Source organism: Drosophila hydei, unplaced genomic scaffold (assembly GCF_003285905.1).
Source record: "Drosophila hydei strain 15085-1641.00,03,60 unplaced genomic scaffold, DhydRS2 tig00008134-arrow-pilon, whole genome shotgun sequence".
NCBI classification, from domain to species: domain Eukaryota; kingdom Metazoa; phylum Arthropoda; class Insecta; order Diptera; family Drosophilidae; genus Drosophila; species Drosophila hydei.
The window spans coordinates 2,842,250-2,862,801 of NW_022045843.1; the positions used below are offsets into that span (position 1 = coordinate 2,842,250).

Sequence of the window (20,552 nt, forward strand, 5' to 3'; positions counted from 1 at the left end):
AAAAACAAAAAGAAAAATAAAAAAAAGATATAATATCTATAATCCACAGTTAATTAAAGATGTTCCAAATTTAAGAACGGAATACAAAGTTAATCTTCTTATAAACACATTTAACTATATATACATATAGAGCAGATATATATATATATATCTATATATATATGTAAACCGATGTAAAGTTGATCGATTGGTTAGTTAGTTAGGCGCATTCACTTGCCCCGTATTGGAAACGAAGCAGTAAACAAAGAAGTCATATGTAATACGTCTTATATATAGTCTATATATATAGGAAGATCTGTATTGTGCGAGTCTGTAAGCAATTGCAAAGTGAGGAAACTAACTTTTAAATAAAAATCATATAAATTATATATGTATAAATTGCAATGCCGAATGCGTTTATAATTGATTCCAGCCTACGCTCAGCGGCTCTAACTTGGCTTTAATGCGCGTAATGTGTGCCAAGGAAACCCTATTTCACTTTTGCGCAAAGCCAACAGCCTGAACACTTGGGTAAAGTGAAGGAGCTGTGTAAGTAATGACATGCAGATACTCTGTAAGAAAGGTGTTAGAAGAAGATGAAGGTGAGAGAACGAGCGAGGCAGCTCACGAAAGAGAAGTCAGCAGCAGCAAAGGCAATCCAACACAGTGACGATCCGTCTGACTTTACATAATAAGAACTATTATTACTTTCATTATCATTGTTATCATCAGAGGAGGCGATTACCAAGGCAAGGCCAGCTGAGCACTCGCAGTGGCCATCCTAGCCAATTGTGCAGCTGTGCAGCGATCTCTCAGAAGAAAGTAGGCAGCTAGACACAATGAATACTATTATTAAATTCACTTATAAAGCTCTTCCCTATTAAATATCATATTTAAATTTAAAATCTTATTTGAAACTTAATAATTATAAAAATTCGAAATTGAAAACATCTTAAAAGCAAACTACTTTAAAGTCAATCTCAGCTTAAGCTTCAGGCACCAAAACATAGTTTGAGAAAAGACGACTATGCAAGCTATAAGCTTTTTATAGCAGCTGGCAATGCACTTACAAAAATTATCTTCTTTTCGAATATAATATATCATATACATAAGTACTTTATGCCATAAGCTTATATCAAGGCATAAAGATGGCTCTTACTTATGCGTTTATAGATCATGCAGTAAGTATATACAAATTTTGATGCTTATAGGAAGACATTAACAGCCACGCTTGCTGTAAGTCTGTGTATCTATATGTGTATATATATATGTATATACATTAATGCATTTGCAGTCTTTATGACAAAACTGAAATAAACCCTGGAGGGCTACAATAAACCATTTGCTTACACGCATCTGTGCACTTTGCTGAAGCTTCTGTGTGTGTGTTGAGTGCGTAACAGTTGTGCTTCAGGCTTTTGCTACATAGTCATAAACACACGCACACCCACTCAACACACCCACACCCACACACGCACACGCATATATGAACAAAGTTATAGCTGGCAACCTGGCCGCACACCTGAACAAAATTAATTTGTTTTGTTCTTTTACCTTTGGTTGCCTGAAGCGCTGCGCTTTAAATAAAACGATTGACGCTGCCAGCCAGGCAGTCAGCTCATATATGGTCACACATATACAAAGAGTACACACACACACACACACACAGTTGGCCGCAAAAGCCATTGTCGTTTATTCATTTTGGCAACGCCGCCCTTCTGCGCATTTAATGGCAATTTGTGCACAAGTGTGTGTCTGTGTGTGTCTGTGTGTGAGCGTGTGTTATGTTGTGCTTTGGCAGCTGTGCATTAGTATGAGATCTGTGTGTGTATGTGTGTGTGCCTCGCAAAAAGGTGTCTAAATTGAGACGCCGTGTCGCAACATTAACTGCCATGTGCGTAATTAAAATTAACTGCCGTAGCTGCTGCTGTTTCTGCTGCTGTTGCTGCTACTGCAAATTGGTTTTGCTTGTTAGCCAAAAAAAAGAAAAACAGTAGCAAATTGTAATGCTAGAGTTGCGTGTGCTGCGTGTATCTTGCTTGTGCGTGACACGCCAGAGACAACAGCGCGTATACGCGATGCAAGAATATAAAAACCATTGCTCATTTTATACAAAAGTTCTTATATAAGACATATCACTTTCTGATTTGCTTATTGTACATCTATTATCTATATCTATCTATTAAATGCGCAGAGAAATTCTATTTTAATTCAATAGAATTGTTAAAAAGTGGATGGAAGAGAGTAAGATAAAGAATATATTTTATTTATCTGAGAATAATATTAAATAAAATTTGAATTTAATTTAATTTACTCAAATAAAATAAATAATAACTAATTTAGAGGCTAACATAATTTATATATATTTACTTTATCGTGCATTACTTTATTATTACATTATATTAGATAACATTTTTAAAATTCTTCTCAATTTAGTTCACACATCTCCATTCCAGCTTAGCGTTTTCGATAGTTTCTCTGTCCGCCCGAAACTACTGCATTCAAAACCAGCTCGAATTAATTCCCAAAAAGCTTCTATGCTACACGAAAATACATTTAGCTCGAACATTTAGCTTTAAGAGCTTCAGCAGACGCACGCTTTAATTGTTTTAAAGAGCAACAAATTATTTTAGGCTCGCTACCTAATTAGCTCGCGCTTTTGTTAGTATACACCCCAAAGAGGAGGAGGGGCGGCGGCAATATATGCCACGCCCACGCAGCGCACAATTAGCAGCTGAATTTCCATTTGTGCGGCTGCCGCTGAAAAGTTGCGTTGCGTGATTTGCGCAAAAGTTGCGCAATTTTCATTAGCACCTCAAAAACTTTGCTTTAGCAACTGTGCTAAGAAGCAGCAGGATAACGGATCGCTATCCCACTCTTCCTCTCTCCTTCTCTCTCTTTCTAACCCTCTCTCGCTCTCTGCTGCTGGCAGCTTAAGCATATCACAACTGCAATATTTTCTGCCCAATGCTCTGGCCAGGAGCAATGAGCTATGCATGTCACGTAGCAGCGAATGCCGCACACACACTCTCACACACACATGCATATGACAAAAAAAAAAAAGAAAGAGAGCGCACACTGCAATGGCATCACGAGCTTCACCCAGCTGCCCGCTCTCTTTGTCTGCTTCTCTTTGCTCTGCCCCTCCTTCCTCTCCTTTTCCATGTTAAATGCATGCCAAAGCCGAAGGCTAACTACATTTGGCCCCCGCAACGACCTCTACTTTATCAACTATGTGTCGCTCTCTCACTGTATGTGTTTGTGCGGGTGTGTGTGTGGCTGATGGGTTAGACAAAGTGCACTGTTGGCCATAAAGTTATCTATGCCATTTATTCGCACAATTCGCTTGTTTTAAAGTTGCGCACATTATTCCAGCCGCATAGTTGACAAATTTTCCTCAGGCAACCTTATTGGACATAAATATATATATCATATATATATATATTTATATATGTACATAAATCCCCATTTCTATTCGCACAGCATATGGCCACGTTTATGGCTACATGACTAGATGAAACTCAAATTAAAAGCATTGAGCCCGAGGTCCTGTTCAGAAATGATGTGACGAACGAGCGATTTTATGATTGGGTCCCGTCGCCGTCGTCAAACAAATTGCATAAAATGTAAAAAACTGTTAAAGCATAAACTTTATTTGCTCTAATTTGCAATTTATGTTTATGCAGTCAGCGCGAAATGGGTTAAATTTAAAAATGGATTTTAATATTTTATGAAAGAAAATGTTGTACTGCCTCAAAGGGATTCAAACTAGGGACTGCACTGAAAGCTATTAAATATCATATATAAATATTACATTTTAAATATGACTTATTTATTCATTTATGCAGATTTTAATATTTTTTAAGCTTTAATTTAACCTTTTTTTATAAGCAGCTAAATATATCTCTGTCATAAAAACAATCAGTCAAAAGATTAGCGATTTTTTTTGCCTAAGGTGGAAATGTACCATCTGCCTTTAGATATAGACCAAGGAAGAGAGAGAGTGCGCTGCCTGCACACCGTGTATGTTATACTTGTGGGCAATAATTTATGCTAGTCCTGTTGACACGTCATTATTGTTGTTGCTTTTGATCCCCTTAAATGTTTGCGCAGACACTGAAGAGCGTGAGAAGTCATTCACGCCATTGAGCTTAGGATCCCGTTAGGGCGCTGCTGAATGAAGAGAGTATGTGAGTGCAGTTCCTTATAGCTGAATACGGGCTTAGTAGTAGTGAGCGTAGCGGCGAGCGTGAGTGCAATTAGGCAACTTAGTCTGTGCGCGTCTGCCCTCTTGTTAGATTGTGTTTCCGCGCTAATGCGTTTGACCGGCTGCAATTCCTTGCGCATGTATAAATTGTGATATAATATATATTTATATATATATAAGGTTATATTTCCTATGCTCTTACCAAGAGTAAGTTTATTCTTTTACCAAACGCTTAAAGAGGCATTGCTTTAATATTTATTTCTTATCTCTTAGTTATAAATTGTCTTGAATTACAAATAAATCTATATATACCCATACTTTTTACTTATATTATTATACAAAATTATTGATGCGTGTAACTGTTTGTTGTATGAGAATATTGTAGAAACAATTACTCAATGCAAATGTTCGGCCATTTGACAGGTGGTTAATGATTTGTTTGGAATGCACGCTCGATACTCGGTCAGTTTGTATCATCAATCAGCTTAGATGCTGCAAACAACAGATGTATATCCCCAATTGCCGAACCTTGGCGAATTGTCGATGTTCTATCAATAGTTTAGGGCTGAGCTCAAATAACATGACAGACAGAGTGCAATTATTAATGATGCCAACTGGCATTCCAAATTTGATAAATGTTGCCAATGTTTTCCGGCCAATTCGGCCTGTTCGACTCTCCAATTCTTCGTTCGCCTTGTTTGACATGCCGCAGCTGACATGGCCCGAAAGCGGAGCCAAAAATAAACGTGTATGCAACATGTTGGCGGTTGCACATGGAACAGCGACGTCCTGGCCAGAGCTGCTGCCAGTCAGTTCGTTAGCGCCGTTGCATATGAAATTCGAAGCGAGCTTTTGGCAATTTATTTCAATTTGCTGCGTCAAAGGACGGGCTCAAAGAGCCAACGTATTGCCAATGATGGCCTTAATTACGACTCATGAGCCATAAATCAAGTGTGTGGACACAGTCATCAGCAGCATTGCAGTTACTTCCATCAAATTTGTTTTTGCTAGCGACCAATTGAAGTGCAGTTGCCGCTCTACTTTGACATTTAAGCCAAAGTTCAACTGCTTTAACCTATCACGCAATTAACCGCTACATTGTAGACTTAACTGAAATCCAACACCTCGACGGGGTCTTTTGTTGCTTGCTTGCAGTCAAAGGAATGGCAGCAGCTCTTGAACTCCTCCAAGGCGCCAATTGCTCCCCAAGGAGCAATTTGTTATGCGCCGCACTTCAATTAATTCACGCACACCCACGCCAACACACACACACACACACAGATAGACAAAGGGCGCAAAGAAATTGAATTTGGCATTAAGCATACGCAGCGTTGCTTAACTGATTCATTTGAATCGAATTAACATTTAGATTAAAACGCAACACCAAAATGCAAAACACAAAAAAACAGCAAGCAAATATATATATATAAATAAATAAATATATATGTATATATTATATATAATTTTCATAAATATTTATTGAAAGCGAATAACTTGGCGACTTTGGCAACAGTTTCAGTTGCAGCAATCTAACTTCTTGTGTTCGCTTGTGCCCAGCAGCATGGTGAGACCTCCAGCTAGAGCGCCAGTCCAGTCCAAGTACTTTGCATTTGTGCACAATGTAATAAGAGATGAAAGCTAACAACAGCAGCGGGCGCATAAATAGAAGCAGCAGCAGCAGCAAGTGGGCGTCTGGTAAGCGGACAATCGAAATATAATGCAAGTAAGACGACTTTAGGCAAGGGAGTGCATGACTAGCATATACCCTAAACACCTGAGAGACATGAAAAGGAAAACCTTATTGAGTATTGAGTGAAAGCAGTTAGAGTTGAGTAGAACTTTGAGTTGGAATTTAAGATATATAGACAGGCTGACTGATATCCTAGAGTAGAGCGAACTAAGTCCTCTTATTCAACAGCATTCATATGCACTTAGCGACACACATAACCGAAATACCCTATTTAACTACTTTTAATCAAATAGGAGAGTGGCAGCTGGGGAAATGTAAGCAAAGAGTAGCAGCTGGGTGGAACACAATGTTATTATTGATATCAATATGCACGAATAACAGAGAATTTAATAGAAATTGCAATGGCAATGCCAATGCCAATGGCAGCCATCAGCTGTATTCTTAAGAGCTGCAAGTGTAAGAGCCTTGAGAGCGTAACGCAATTAGGAGAATTTTGGTAAATTTTCTATTATCAAACATTACGAGCTCCCCCTTATGCATGAACAAATATGCATAGCAAATTATTGTTAACTGAACTATATTTATTTGCCATAATTTTATAAAAAAAAAGCTTCTATATGATGCAAAGCTTGCAAGCTGTAGTAACATGGTAAATTTTCTATAGAATCGAGTTAAATATGGTAAACAATTTTAACAGAAAGTCACATTGCGAGGGTCTATTCAACTTATACTTAATGGTAGCTATATATGTGCTATATATACAGCAGATCATTAGAGTAGAGTAGAGTAAAATAGAGTAGAGTAGAGACTGCCTTATAATGTAAGACATTAATGAGTCAACTGCATGTTAATTAACATATGTTAATTTACATTTGAATATTTCTTATATGCTGTATTATGCCTGGAACAGTATTTAACTAAGTTGTGAAGCTGCTTTTCTAGATAATTATATTACAAATATTGCTGAAAATGAATGCAAATATAAATGGGGAAAAGAAAACAAAGCGACGATACTGAATGCCATGTGGCACATCGTAATATATGCTCTTGAATATATGAATGCAAAACAATATATAGATACGTATGTGTACGTATACATATATAATCCTCGGGCTCATTGATATGCAAATTGTGCGTGCCTATTTAAGGCTTAAAGCCAACCAGCCAAGTGCCAAACGCCCACAGTCTATTTATTTTTTATATTTTATTTTTATATTTTTTCATATGGCAGGGCAAATTTAATTTACAAAATTGCAGCTCATGTTTTTGTTTGCTGCTCATATCTATATTATGCTCTTTTCTGTTGTCAGAAATTCAACTTCCGTTTGTCGTTTACGGCTCACTGAATTTGCTCTTCTTACTTTTCACTTTTACATTAGAAAGAAGTGCAAACAAATTGTAAAGCCCGCTGCGAGCACTCCATAAAATGTGGGCGGCTGGGTGGCAAATCAAATAACTTTACACCTAGCAGCAAGGGAGCCCGCTGTGCCCACGTAATATAAATAATAAGCATAACAGCAGGCAATAAAACAAGAACTGAGCAACTGCAAGGCCCACAAGCTGGCGACTGCCCGAAGACAAAGAGACAAAGGAGGCAAAGTCTCTGGCTAACTGACTGGCTGGCTGGGCAACGCAGCATATGACAATTGACACAAGTTGCCAGCTGCTTGCAGCCGGCGGTGGGGCAACTTTTGTTTCGCACTTGGCGCAATTTATTTTATTGTTGTTTGGCAAACAAGTTTCGCTCATAACTTGCCAGCTGTTCAGGCAAAACGGCTCTCAATTTTGGTTTTGCCACGGGCCAAGAAAGCGGCCAAGAACTGTTCAATTTATGCCCAAAGCAAAAAATATGCATTAATTACGCTTTGAATCAATTCAAAGCCAAAAAGTCTATCAAATTGCCGAAAATGTAAAACAAACAAAGCAAGGCAAACAAACACGCTTGATAAACATGGACAGGACGTGGGCTGGGTCACATGATGATGAACTCGCGGTCAGCTGCAGCCGGAAAAAAGTTCCCTCTCTGCTCTGTCACTGTCAGATGTGTGTGTTGCACAAACAATAAATAAAGTCTAGCCAGCGGACACTTCAAAAAACAATTATCGCTGCCAGCGGGTTACGCCTGACTGCAACTGCAATTGTCCATTTGGGGATTGCGAAATTTCGATTGTGGATTTCAAATTTCGGTTCACTGCTTCGCAAAAAAACGCAAAACTTTTTGCACTCCTTCACACACACACACACACATATATATATATATGAACATATATATCTATATATATATATATATCACAACTGGTTTTCACCCATAAAACGGCATCAAAATTATGTTGTTTACATGAACCAAAACAGCTCAAAATGCTAAGGTAATGCAGGCAGTGCACGACTAGAAGGTAGCTGCTATATAACTGCGTGTGGTAAGTTGACAGCAGGATTTTGGACGAGTTGTTTGGCTATAGATCAGGATGGAGAGCAAGAACTAGGACATCGTTTTCTTGTCTTTACTAGCAACTGACTTATAAGACATCAAGCATTTGAGTCTTTTATGTAAGTTTTAGCATGCATAACTCAAGCTTAGATTGCCCTAAAGTAAAGTTATAATATCTGTCTTTTGGTTAAATTGATAGTTAAGTATTTGAGCTCATTTTGTAGTCTCTTCAAGTGTCCATAGCAAAGACTTCTTCGAGAACTGCTTGGTATGTTGAGGTCTCTGTATGTGACTGGACTCCTAATGAACTTATCATTGTAAGTTTGATATTGTTATATAATTGATTGATTGATATTTTTATATAATTGGCATTAACTGTTGGAAACTGTTATCTAGTTTTCATTGCTTTTAAAGCTAATCAAGTTTGAAGTAGTTGACTCTAAGAGCGCGAAGTCTTTTGCCTCAAATAAATATTGTCTAGTATAAGACAAATTGCAAATAAAAACAGCAATTAAAAAAAAAATGTTTTAGGCTTACTGTCTTTGCTTATGAATCAGCCAGCATGTCATCCTTTTTTTAATATCCTTTATCCTTTTAATATCATATCATCCTTTTTTTTAATATTAACTCTAATATAAATAAGCTTAAATTAACTATTTTATATACTTATTATTATTATATATTTTTATTTTTATTATTATAGTATTTATTATTATTATATATTTTTATACATATTATTATTATTATTATTATATATTATTTATATAACTCAGCTATAAATAAGTTTACCTCTTGGCTTAAGCTCTAAGTGACTTTCAATAAAAAACTCAATCTCTTTCAGCTCCTATAGGAAACCTTTAGTTATAACAACTTTTCTACTAAACAACACTTTTATAATTTATTATATATTTTATACCTTACCTCTTCCTATAACATATATGCTAATTAAACTTAAGAAATTATCGCTGTTAAATAAAATTTTGGGCCTCGTTTTAAATGCTTTTCAAGTATTCTGTTATCTTTGTTATATTTTATCTGAAACCCATAATAAACTATGCAAATCATTAAATTAACTTAAAGATAACATAACTTAAATAACATCTATGTTATATTTACTCTCTAAGCAGGCATAGCCTGTTCGAAACTCTCTGCAACTAGAGTATTGAAAACCCAAAACAAATCGCATAGCGTGAAGTTCTGACAAGCGTAACAGGAACAGGAAGTGGCTGTGTATTTGCATATGTGTGTGTGAGAGTGTTTGTGTGTGTCTGAGAATAAGTTGTACAAACAATGGCGGCTGAAATCTGTACATAATTGTTAACAACTCTTGTTGTTGTTGTTGTTGTTGTTAGTTTGCCGCCGACGTGGCAAAGGTCAGCAAATGACGATAGGGCAAAGGTCATCGGAATTAACTTGGCTAACATTTTCAGCTGTTCATAGCATTAACATGAGTTGCATTGAAGCTGTCAGCAAACGGTTTGTCGTGCTGCTAATGATGGAATGAAAGGAATTGCCAGCTGAACGGGGCGTTTGGGCGTGCTAAACGTGCAAAGTGAAAACGCGTGAATATTCAACAGGAAAACGGACGGACGACGGGACGACCGTGTCAGACTTTTGGCTATGAGCTTGTTTTGGCGAATGCTTACATATGTGTAATCAGATTTGAAACACATTTGCCTCGAAAGCCAATTAAGGTTGCCTGGGGCAGCCAGAAAAAAAAATACAAAAATAAAAAGGTTTGATCAACGAGGGAAAGTTGAAAGTTGAGTGATGAAAGCGCATGGCAACGCCATATCAGGGGGCACACGCGACGCGTGCTACAGCTGTGTGTGTAAATATGACAGAGCATATGCGATTCGCCGCTCCACCTGCTACGCCCACTGGCTGCCCGTGGCAACATGAGCTGTCAATTTTGGCCAGAGTTTAAAGTGCTTGGCTTGGCTTGGCTTGGCTGTTAGCGCTTGCTGTTAACTTAAATTCTATTGCCAATTGCAGCCGCTTACGACAGATGCAATTACCAAGCAACCAAACTCCCGCCTACTGTTCGCATACCAACCACATTCAGTCAATATCTACAGCCACGGCAGCTCTTGCCCTGTCCCTCTCTACCTCTCTCTCTCTCGTTCTCTTTGCCCTCCCATCGTGTGTGTGTGTGTTGCACGCTCGTAAATTGCCAGCGTGATATTAAATTACGTGTGACTTTCTACTTCCGCTGTTACGTAATCCATTTCCGGTTCGTTGGTTGGGTTACATTTACCGTTAATCTCGTGCTAAGCGCCTCAAATAAATTATTCGCAGTCCCTCGATCGCCCCCACTCTCTTTTGCATTTCTTACCACTGTTTGGCCTGAAATTTGCAATTAAAATGCATGCCTCGGTGGTCAGGCGTTGCCATTTGCCATTCGCCGTTTGCCGTTTGCCGTTTGCCGCTTGCCATCCCGCCTCACTCACTCAGTTTGCGGCCGCCGCTTGACCCAATTCCACAAAACTCAGACAGCATTTGGTCAGCTGCAGCAGTAGCTCTGGCAGCGGCTGCTTTTGTTCAACTCCAGCCAGCGCTAATGTGTGGCGAAACGCGAAAAGCCTCATAGAAAAAGAGTCAAGAATGAAACCCAGCAGGCATGCAAGTTGAAAGGGTATATATAACATAAATAAATGCCTGATTATTCCTATAGAGCTCACATGCCATGGCAATCAGAGTTAGCTACAGATGACTTGAAGTTTTTAATTGGTGGAAAATCTGACACGGAAATGTTATGCATAAATAGCTCTTGTGTTTCCAAAGCGAATTGTAAACTTTTGTTGTATTGCAATAGTTCGACTATAGCAGACTGAAGTTTAGCTAAGTTTGCTTTTAATATCTTTAAAATCTCAGTAGCTTTTCATATGAAACTTGGAAATATTGTCATGTAATTCGGATGCCCAAGCAATAAAACTTTGTGTTCGAAGTAGATATGTGATACTATATATATATACTATATAGAAGGAATAAAAATATATATATATTTGCTATAAATTCCCTTTAAGATATTCTACCTGATGCAAACGTTTTTTCCAATCCTCAACAAACTTATAAAAATAATTTTTTTAAAATCCTGTACAGCTCTTCCTGCGATGCCATCTTTATCGCCTCTTTATTATAGCTTTATTGTCGCTCTTTCATGTGCCTCTTCAGTTTCAGGAAAGTCGCAGTGGTCAGGTCTGGTATAAGGCAGGCTCTGGCATCATTAGTGTTTTGTTGTGGCTTAACATTTAATACAGATTCGAAGAGGAATCAAAAGAAGAGGAGTCAAAATGCGTCCAAGCAAAACAAATTTTTAAAACTAACTGAGCTCTGAATGAACTTGCCAATGTAATTAAGAGACATGAAAAATCAAAAAACTACACCAAAGTCGAATGTAATCCTCAGAGTACATTTCCCAGAGAATACTACAATTTTCAGCAAAAAATCAGCCACACACTTAACCATTTTTACAACTTAAGCCAGAAACGACAAAGAGCAGGCGAAGCATGGCTCGACTCTTTACACAAATTCTGATTTTATACTATATAAAGCTTTATCAAGTTGCTCAACTTTTGCTCTTATCCCTCGCTCTACAGTGCACATTTGGTATACCCGCTGTTGGGTAATAAAAATTGGAGTATGTTGCGAAATGCTGTGAATGCCGTTTGGCTTTTGTGGCCTCGTCTGCTGTTGGCAGTGCGGTTCTCTCTATCTCACTCTGTGCGCCTCTTCATCCCCTTTGTCGCCATCTCTTGGCTGTTTATCAGGCTAAAAGCACCTAATGGATTAGAGAGCTGGCGAATCTGTTGAGTCTCCGCATTTGGTTAACTGAATTTGCATTTTGGAGTTCGCATTGCAACTGCTGTGGCGCCTCAAATGGCATTTGATTGCATTAGGCGCCCAAATGTGTGCTATGAAAACACGCAAAACCAATGCGTCGTATACGTTATGCTCCATAGAACACGTCAGTTGGCAAATATTGGCATCAAAAACAATTCACTGTGGCGAAACTCATGCACAGATTTCTGTTAATGCTTGAGTTGTCGCAAGCTGAAATTTGTTCAATCAATTTCGACTGACATTTGGGAACTTCTATGACTCAGCGGCTTAAAGCGAAAGTTTTGCTCTATATTTGTGGCATTTATAGATGAGTTTTGAAGTATCTTTGCCTTTAGGCACTCGCCTCTCTTTGCGATTTTCAACTGAATAAATATTTTATTTTAGTAATTTTTAAATACCTAAATAAAATACTAAATTTTTTGATAGTCTCTCTATTTAACTGCTTTTTCGTGCATATCGCCTCTCTATACGATTTTCAGGAATTTAAATCAACTCTCTGAGCTCATATATAGCGGTGCTTCAAGTTCAATTAGCTCTAATTAAAGAGTAGACGACTCTAATATATTACCTTCCAGCAGAAGATTTGGTTTCGGCGCTGTCAGCTGTATAGACCCTCTTCCGTGTGCCTCGCATTGAGCAATCTATTTTGATAGTCTCCATAAAATTGAATTACGTGGCTGGAGTAGTTGTTGCTGCCTCTTCCATAGCCTACCTGTTCGTCGCCTTGTTTGCCGCCCATTGCACTGGCCGTACATCAAAGCCAAATGCACTTAATTGAGTGGCTGACTGGCGTGCAAGACAAAGAGCCTGGCGACATTCACATGCGAGTCTATGCTGTAGAAGCCCGACTACACTCTGTCGCCGGCACACTCTATGCTGTGCTCTGTAAAATGCTCGTCCATTAGCTCAATCAGGCAACCCGGTATCAAGCTGGCCAATCAATTAAATGCCTTAATTTACCCAAAGTTAAAGCTGCATTTTATGGTCGGAGCTTTAGCTATGCGAGTACACTCAGCGAAAATGGGCGAGCTTATTTTTTAAATTTTTTAATTTAACTTAATCTTATTGAATTTTATGAAATGTACATAAAGTGCTTAAAAAATGTGAAAATAAATCTTAATTAATTAATTTTAAAAAGATTTTTTTACTTGAAATTAGATTGAATAGAAAAATTTTAATAAGGCGAAATTTACACAAGGAAAAATAATTTTGTTATTATTTTTTATCTTACGTAGGAAATTCTTTTAATACGATTTGATTTACTAAAAATAAAAAAAAATAAATAATTAAAAAAAAAATAATTAAAAAAATGTTTATAAATAAATAAAATATGTTTAAAATAAAATTTAATTTAAATGTTATCAAAACATAAATATTCTAAAAACTTTGAACGCTTTAAAGGGCACAAAATACTTTTAAAATATTACAAACTAAATGAAGAGTCTTAAAATAGAATTTACTTTTAATAAGTTTTAAGATGATCACAAAGAACTGGAAAACTTTTTCAGATTATTTAATTACACGGAACACGTTAAGCTAGCAGCTCTGCTACTCACTTGTTGATTGATATATAATATACTTAATAATTTCTCTCCGTGCATTGCTGCTCGTGGCGGCCATTAAGCGTTAACGCCAGACCGTAAATGTATGTCATCATGTGGCCAGGCCAGTGCCCGCTGGCTGCACTGCGTTCCAAGTGCGCTCATTACATGAGCCTGAGGCTTTGCCAAGTGGCTTTAAATTGCCATTCCAAATGTCCGTTCCCACTGCATCGCCACTCTGCTCCCCTCTTCGCCTCGCCCCGCCTCGTCTGGCCTCTCTGCTGGCCCACGAGTCGCCTCTCTCAGCTGCTATTGCTGCTGTTGCTGCTGCTCATATCCGCATCCATGCGGCTGTCGTCTGGTGCTGATTAACGCTGCTGAAATGTGACCATTTTGCGCTTTTATCGCTTTAATTGTTGCAGTTGCAGTTCGTTGTAGCTGTTGCCGTTGCAGTTGCAACAACGCCGACAACTGCGTTTCCTGTGTCACAGTTTTGCATCCGTTTCCTTTTTGGCTGGGAAAGCTGAAGTGGCGCCTGCCCAAGCAGACTGACAGCAATGCAGGTCACTGCACACAAACACAAGCAACACACACACACACACATACCAATACTCACATTAGCAACCTCACTGCGTACACTCATCAATTACATTACGCATACGCAACGTAAGCAGACTAAAGATGTTGATTTCTTATCAGCATAGACAAGTCCGTGTAATTTACTCTGTTATATAGGAGTGCGCATAGAACAGAGCCCAATAATGCAGAATTTAATTAAAGTCGATCAAGCAGCAACAATAAATACAAACAACAGCAACAAGGAGCTGGCAGCAGCTGAGTCTGCGTCTCATTAAAATGGGCCACGCCCCATGCGGCTGGAGCTTTAGACATTGTAATTAAAAGCGAATAATACGCTTATTGAATGCTTAAATTAATGCAAATATACACATATATATAAATAAGTATAAAATATATACTTATAACGTTTATTTCCATATACAATATGCTAATGGAACTGATATAAAAGACAATTTCTGTTGCTGCTACTTTATATATATATATATATGTATATATATCTGGATTATTCAATTTGATGTTGCTGCATAAAACTGCATAAACCAAATTAAAAATAAACTCTGCTCCACTATAAAAGAGTTAAACAACTCCTGACTATGAATTAATAAATTTCATATGCAATACGCAAACATTTCCGTTCACAGCTTCGAATTAAAGCATAACAAAAACTTTAAGTTGCAAAGTTTTTATTCAACAATGCTGTTGAACTAATACTGTGTTAGTGCTTAAAGTCAGTATAAATTCGAAAATTAGAAATAAAGCTTAAAAGATATAGAGACATGAGGAGAGCGATGGAGAGATTGAATTGACTTTGCTGTATAAAGAAAATGGACAAAATTTTAAGCTTTTAAACAGATTTTTGTTATTGTTTTAAATATTAAATTTGATCTAAAAAATTACTAAAAATGCATTCTTGATTCTTATTAAAAAAATAAAATACTAAGCTGCATATGCTTAATATCACTATTTGCCTTAGCTCCCTCAATTTACAATTATTAGATTTAGCTTGGCAAATGCTTCAAATTTAATTAAATGCAGCTTACGAATTTGCAGATATTTAGTAAACATCATTAAATAATTCAAATACGTTTAGCCAATTGCCATTAGGGCCAGACCAAGTGCAGATTATATGCAGCCAAAGGAATATAATCAAATGAGACGCTCAAGATTCTGTGAATTGTCCAGGGCATACACAGACATGGATATATGTACATATGTATGTATATATATTTGTCTTTGTGTATCCCATATAGCATGTATATGTATTTGGATCTATTTATGGGCTTTTGTGTGCTTTTGCTGCCAGCTGCTCGAGCTGTTTGTAGTTAACTGTTAAACACTCTTGTGGCCATAAAGCCGCACACATTAAATGCGCCGTCGAGTAGTTTGGCTTGTAAATCACATCACACATACGCAGCGTGGGCCAAGCGCCAAACTTGAACTGTTATCTGCCATTCTCTCTGAGTATGTGTGTGTATTTGTGTGCATTAGCTTGAGCTGCATTTTAATACACACAGCGCTAATAATTCACACAATAAGCTCGAAGGCTCGCAGGCAATGCCATTGCCATTATTCATAGAGCAGCCCAATAAGCGCTGTGCAGGTGGTTAAAGTTTGGACAGAGCACGGCAACCGAAACATATGTCTGAGCAGGTACAGCACAGTCACATATATATAGGAATCTAGCTAAAGGAGTGGGCACAAAAATATGGCAAGCTTTACTGCTGTAGCATGCAGCCAGATATCAAGTTTGTGGGGTAAGGCAGACAGGCAGACAGGCAGACGTGCAGACGGACACGTTTATAGTATTTGCCAATGCACTTTTCACTTTTATTGTTGCTGCTGCTGTTGCTGTTACCTGCTTGTTGGCAAAGTGTTTTGTTGCCTAGACTACATAGATATGTATTTATATATATATACATATATATATATACGTGTCTGGGCGCTGGCAAACATGAGCTGCAGCAGGCAACAGCTGCAGCTGCTTCTTGCATTTATGCGCTTTGGTTAACTGAGTTTTCACAGAGTTTTTGCCTCGAGTTTGCTTCTTTTTAGTTTGTTTTTAAGTTTTCATGACAGCTTGCTTCCTTGTGAGTGCCGGGTTACACAGCATCTGTTTTCTCTGCCCGAGCAACACTCGAATTGTGTGCAGCTTGTTTCTGGCTTAGAGGATTTGCCTCCTGTGTGCGGGCGCCTGCTGTGTGCTGCCAGCTGCTGTCAAATCAATTAATTATGAGCCATTGCCTTACATTTGTAGGCTTGCCAGGAATAAAAATAAAACAGTAAAAAGGGAAGAAATAAAATCAAATGCCAACGAAATTTGCCTCTGACAAATTTAGTTTGCTCTGACCACAAAACATTTGTGTACACATGTCTACATATATGTTGACTGGATATTTTTCGATTTTATTGCTCAATGAATAGAGCTGGTCGAGCAGCAGCAGCAGCAGCAGCACCAGAAGGAGGGGCAACAGCAGCAGCAATGCCATTTGCAAATCCAGCCTGGATTGCATTAATGTGCGGCATTTAAATGCTTTGCGACCACAAAACACAACACCAAGCAATAGCCAAAGCCAAAGCCAAAAAAGGGACATTCTGCATTTGCATGAAAAATCACACACACAGACATAGACCACACCACCTACGTAGTATACGCCCACATAGGGCAATCTGTGGGCTAACTCGACTAACATATACTTACACTTATTAGAACTTGCCTTGTTTCTCTTGTGCTTTTGGTTACAATTACTTTTTATATTAGTTTTCATGTTACTTTTATACTCGCTCATAAGGTGAACTATGTAGTATACTATATAGTTTTCATATAATGTCCATCTTGTTCTACAACTGCTTGTCTATTAAAGCTCTTGGCTTGAAATCTTATCATTTTTGTATCTATGTCTAATAGCTGCTGTATAAGCTAAAAACCTGGATTTGTATATATTCAATTTGGTATACAAAATATAAATATTAGAGTGATATAGCTACGACCATGCATTGCCTGGTAAAAGGTTGAATTTACAGCTAGAAAAGCGATGCTTAACATGTGGGCCAATATTACCTCAGTTACATGAGCTACGACGAGGTGTTTAAATATAAATTGTGTCTAAATATACATTCTTAGGAGTGAGAAACAGCAACATTGCCATAACATTTACAGACTGAAGCCACTCTGTTAAGTCAATGTTAAAAACTCCATTCATTATGTAAACTAATTTGCTCGTTATCTGCCTTAAATGTATTTAATTTATTTAATATCCGATTATATTTATATTTTTTGTTATATTAATAAAAAATAATAATTGTGTTTATTACAAAAAATAAATTTTAAGCACATTTAAAATTGTATCTAAGTATTCGCCTAATACGCCCTGTTTGGCAACTGGTTGGGGTATTGGAGAACGTTTGGGTCAGAAATTGGAGCCAGGACCTAAGCAGATACATTTTGTTCACATTGCTGTTGTTGTTCTTATTGTTGTTGTTGTTGTTGTTGCAAGGATACAGGCCCAAAAGCTGGCGACAAACAACGCACAATTCGCATTGTTTGGCTTTTGTGAGCAACAACTAAGCCCCAACTTCATGTGTGTATGTTTTGTTGCCTGTCTGGCTATGTGTGCGTGTGTGTGTGTGGTCCTCTAATGCATGTGCTGTGAAATTTTGTGATTTATGACATTAAATGCACAAAAATGGGATTTTATGCGAATTTAATGGGTTTTTTGTGTATTTTAATGTGATCCATTTGTGGAAATTTGCAGATTTTCGAGCATTTACAACAAATTCATTTGATTGCTTCAAATTTATATGTATTTCTTTGCAATATGAAATTTGGATGAATGTTTTCCGATTTCGTGCACATTCTATGTGAATAATAGCCCAATTCATATTAAGTTCAACAATAGGGCCCTGGCCTTGGCGCTGTCATTACACAGGCTTACGCTCCACGTGGAGGGTCAGTCGAAAGCCGCCCACGAAGCTGCCAAGCTTATAGAAACGCATATTGAGCCGCAAGCCACCGAAGGGCGTCAGGTCCGGCCAGGTATCGGTGTTAATCAGCAGATTTTTCACATAGTATACGCCCTGGGTCAATGGACACTCTTTGCCCGTGAAGGGCAGATTCGTATTTTCGCCCTGGCGCAGCGTCGTCTTGCCATAGGTGCCCACAAACAAGCGCATTGCCGAGCAAATGTCCATAATGGGCACAGACAGGAGCATCCCGTGCCATTGATCGTTCAGCTTGGGATCGTGTTGCAAGTCAATGGACATTTGAAATTGTTGCGGCTCCATGTCCTCCACTATGTGAACAGTGCCATTGAGCGCACGATCCCCGCCCTCAATGCTAACATTGCGAAAATCAATTAAATTCTGCTCGACGCCATCCAGAGGCTCAAATTTCATTATCTTTGCAGTGAACATATAAAAGCCCTGTAAAGGATTCAAATTTTATACAATTTCATGCTCTCTCCCTGCTCTCTAGGACTTACCCAACCAGCTGAGAGCCTGGCTCTTAGTAGCAGCAATTGCAGCAGCAGCACCGCAGACAACTTCATTTCGAATTTTGTTAATTGATTCGTTGGCTCTGGCCCACGATATATATATATAGCGCTTCATTAAAATGTCGAACATGTTTGTGCAATCGGAGCGCAGATTCGCATCAATTTAATGTGTGATTTAATTGCAATTTACTACTAATTGCTAAATGCTGATGCCTAAATGCTGCCCGATTAGCCCTTATTAAAATATTTCAAAAATCAATTGTTTTTTGCTGTTGCTTTTTAAATTTTTAATTATTTAAGCGCTGCTAATTTATCATTTTCCACATCTGTCACAGCTGTAATTGAGACTGGCCTATCTAGCTATTACGTTTAATTAAAATTGTATATACAAAAATATAATTGTTTGTTATCGTAGCTATGTTATCAGTGCATTACAGCTGCTGTTATGCTTAACAGTAATGCATTCAGAGTGTGCAATGTTTATGTAAACTTAACATTGTCTGGTGTTATGCCATTAACATAGTTAGCAAAGCAAGTTTTTTGAGTTTCTACTCAACAACAAATAAGAGTATCTCCACTAGGTAGTGCTCGACATATATTTTATATATTTTTAACATTCTGGATATTTAAATTCATAAAACAATTATTTATTCTGCGCATGTTGTGAGGTAAAATAAATGTAAAATAAATATTTTAAGTCATTTTGGGTCTATACATATGCACAGAGGCATAGGCAGACATACAAACGAGAAAAGCTAGAGGCATCGAGCTGCTGATTCGCTAACTCCAAGCTGCCTTCATCTGCCGAGCGATCTCTGCTGCGACGAGTGCAGCGAGAGAGAGTATTTAAAGAGTATTTTAGGTGGGAGAGGTAGAGAAAGAAAGAGAGAGAGAGAGGTGTAAATAAACTTATTAAACAGAAGCTAAAATGGAATATACTTTCCATAAGCATCATAAATGTTAAATAACATGCTTAGTGTATAAAAAAAACCTACAAATGAATAAAGTTTTTTTTAATTTAACTAGAATTGCAATCAAGGCAATATCTAAGCATATTTCATTTAAATTAATTTAATTTTAATTAAACCATTTGCTGTTATTTATTATTGTATTTAAGTAAAGCTTTCACATATATTTGCAAAACAGAGTCAAAGACATTTTCGCTGTCCAAAATTATTGCTTCTTCTGAACATCAATGGTCAGACTTAGGCCACCTGCTGGCTTATTGTGCTTGAAGAAACGCAAATTGACTCTCAGGCCGCCGTAGGGCACGACATCGGGCCACGATTCGCTGTTGAGCAGCAGATTGTTTGTGAAGTATGTGCCCTTTGGCAGCGGACACTGTGTGCCATCGAATGGGACATTCGTATTCACGCCCAATTGCATTGTCGACTTGCCGTAGCTGCCAACGAAGAAGCGCATTGCATAGCAGACATTGATGAGTGGCATGGCGAATATCATTGTCTTCCATTGGCCGTTAAGGTTCGGATCGTTGAGCAGATCCACAGACATTTGATGCGTCTTCGAATCCATATCTTCGAGTATGCGAATCGTGCCATTGAGTGCGCGCTGCCGTCCAATAATGTGCAAGTCGCTGAAATCAATAACCAATTCCTCTTCATGCGGCAAGACGTCTATTTGCAGAATTGATGCTGTGTACTTGTAGAAGCCCTTTGCAATGAATAGTGTTGTACTTGGCTCTAGTTCAAATATTTTGCTCTAATCTTACCCAGCAGCTAGACAACTGAACTTGCAGCTGCAGCAAATAGAGCAGTAGCCCAACAAACAACTTCAT

General features: G+C 38.0%; 2 protein-coding genes across 2 annotated transcripts; both read right to left on the reverse strand.

The window, feature by feature from the left end:
• Positions 1-18,170: 18,170 nt before the first annotated feature.
• Positions 18,171-18,816, reverse strand: LOC111604160. The gene is made up of 2 exons (XM_023322088.2): positions 18,746-18,816; positions 18,171-18,686 (listed from the first exon to the last, which is right to left on the reverse strand). The coding sequence occupies exons 1-2, from the start codon at positions 18,809-18,811 to the stop codon at positions 18,186-18,188; spliced, it is 567 nt and encodes a 188-aa protein (XP_023177856.2). The 5' UTR covers positions 18,812-18,816; the 3' UTR covers positions 18,171-18,185.
• A 1,114-nt stretch (positions 18,817-19,930) lies between these two features.
• On the reverse strand, positions 19,931-20,552 carry LOC111604075. Its single transcript, XM_023321957.2, has 2 exons — positions 20,487-20,552; positions 19,931-20,428 (listed from the first exon to the last, which is right to left on the reverse strand). Exons 1-2 carry the CDS (start codon positions 20,550-20,552, stop codon positions 19,931-19,933), a joined length of 564 nt encoding a protein of 187 aa, XP_023177725.2.

Coding starts and splice junctions, on each gene's coding strand:
- LOC111604160 (XM_023322088.2), bottom strand. CDS start 18,811: ATGAAGTTGTCTGCGGTGCTGCTGCTGCAATTGCTGCTACTAAGAGCC. Junction 18,687..18,745: donor CCAGGCTCTCAGCTGGTTGG/GTAAGTCCTAGA, acceptor AATCCTTTACAG/GGCTTTTATATGTTCACTGC.
- LOC111604075 (XM_023321957.2), bottom strand. CDS start 20,552: ATGAAGTTGTTTGTTGGGCTACTGCTCTATTTGCTGCAGCTGCAAGTT. Junction 20,429..20,486: donor TTCAGTTGTCTAGCTGCTGG/GTAAGATTAGAG, acceptor TTCATTGCAAAG/GGCTTCTACAAGTACACAGC.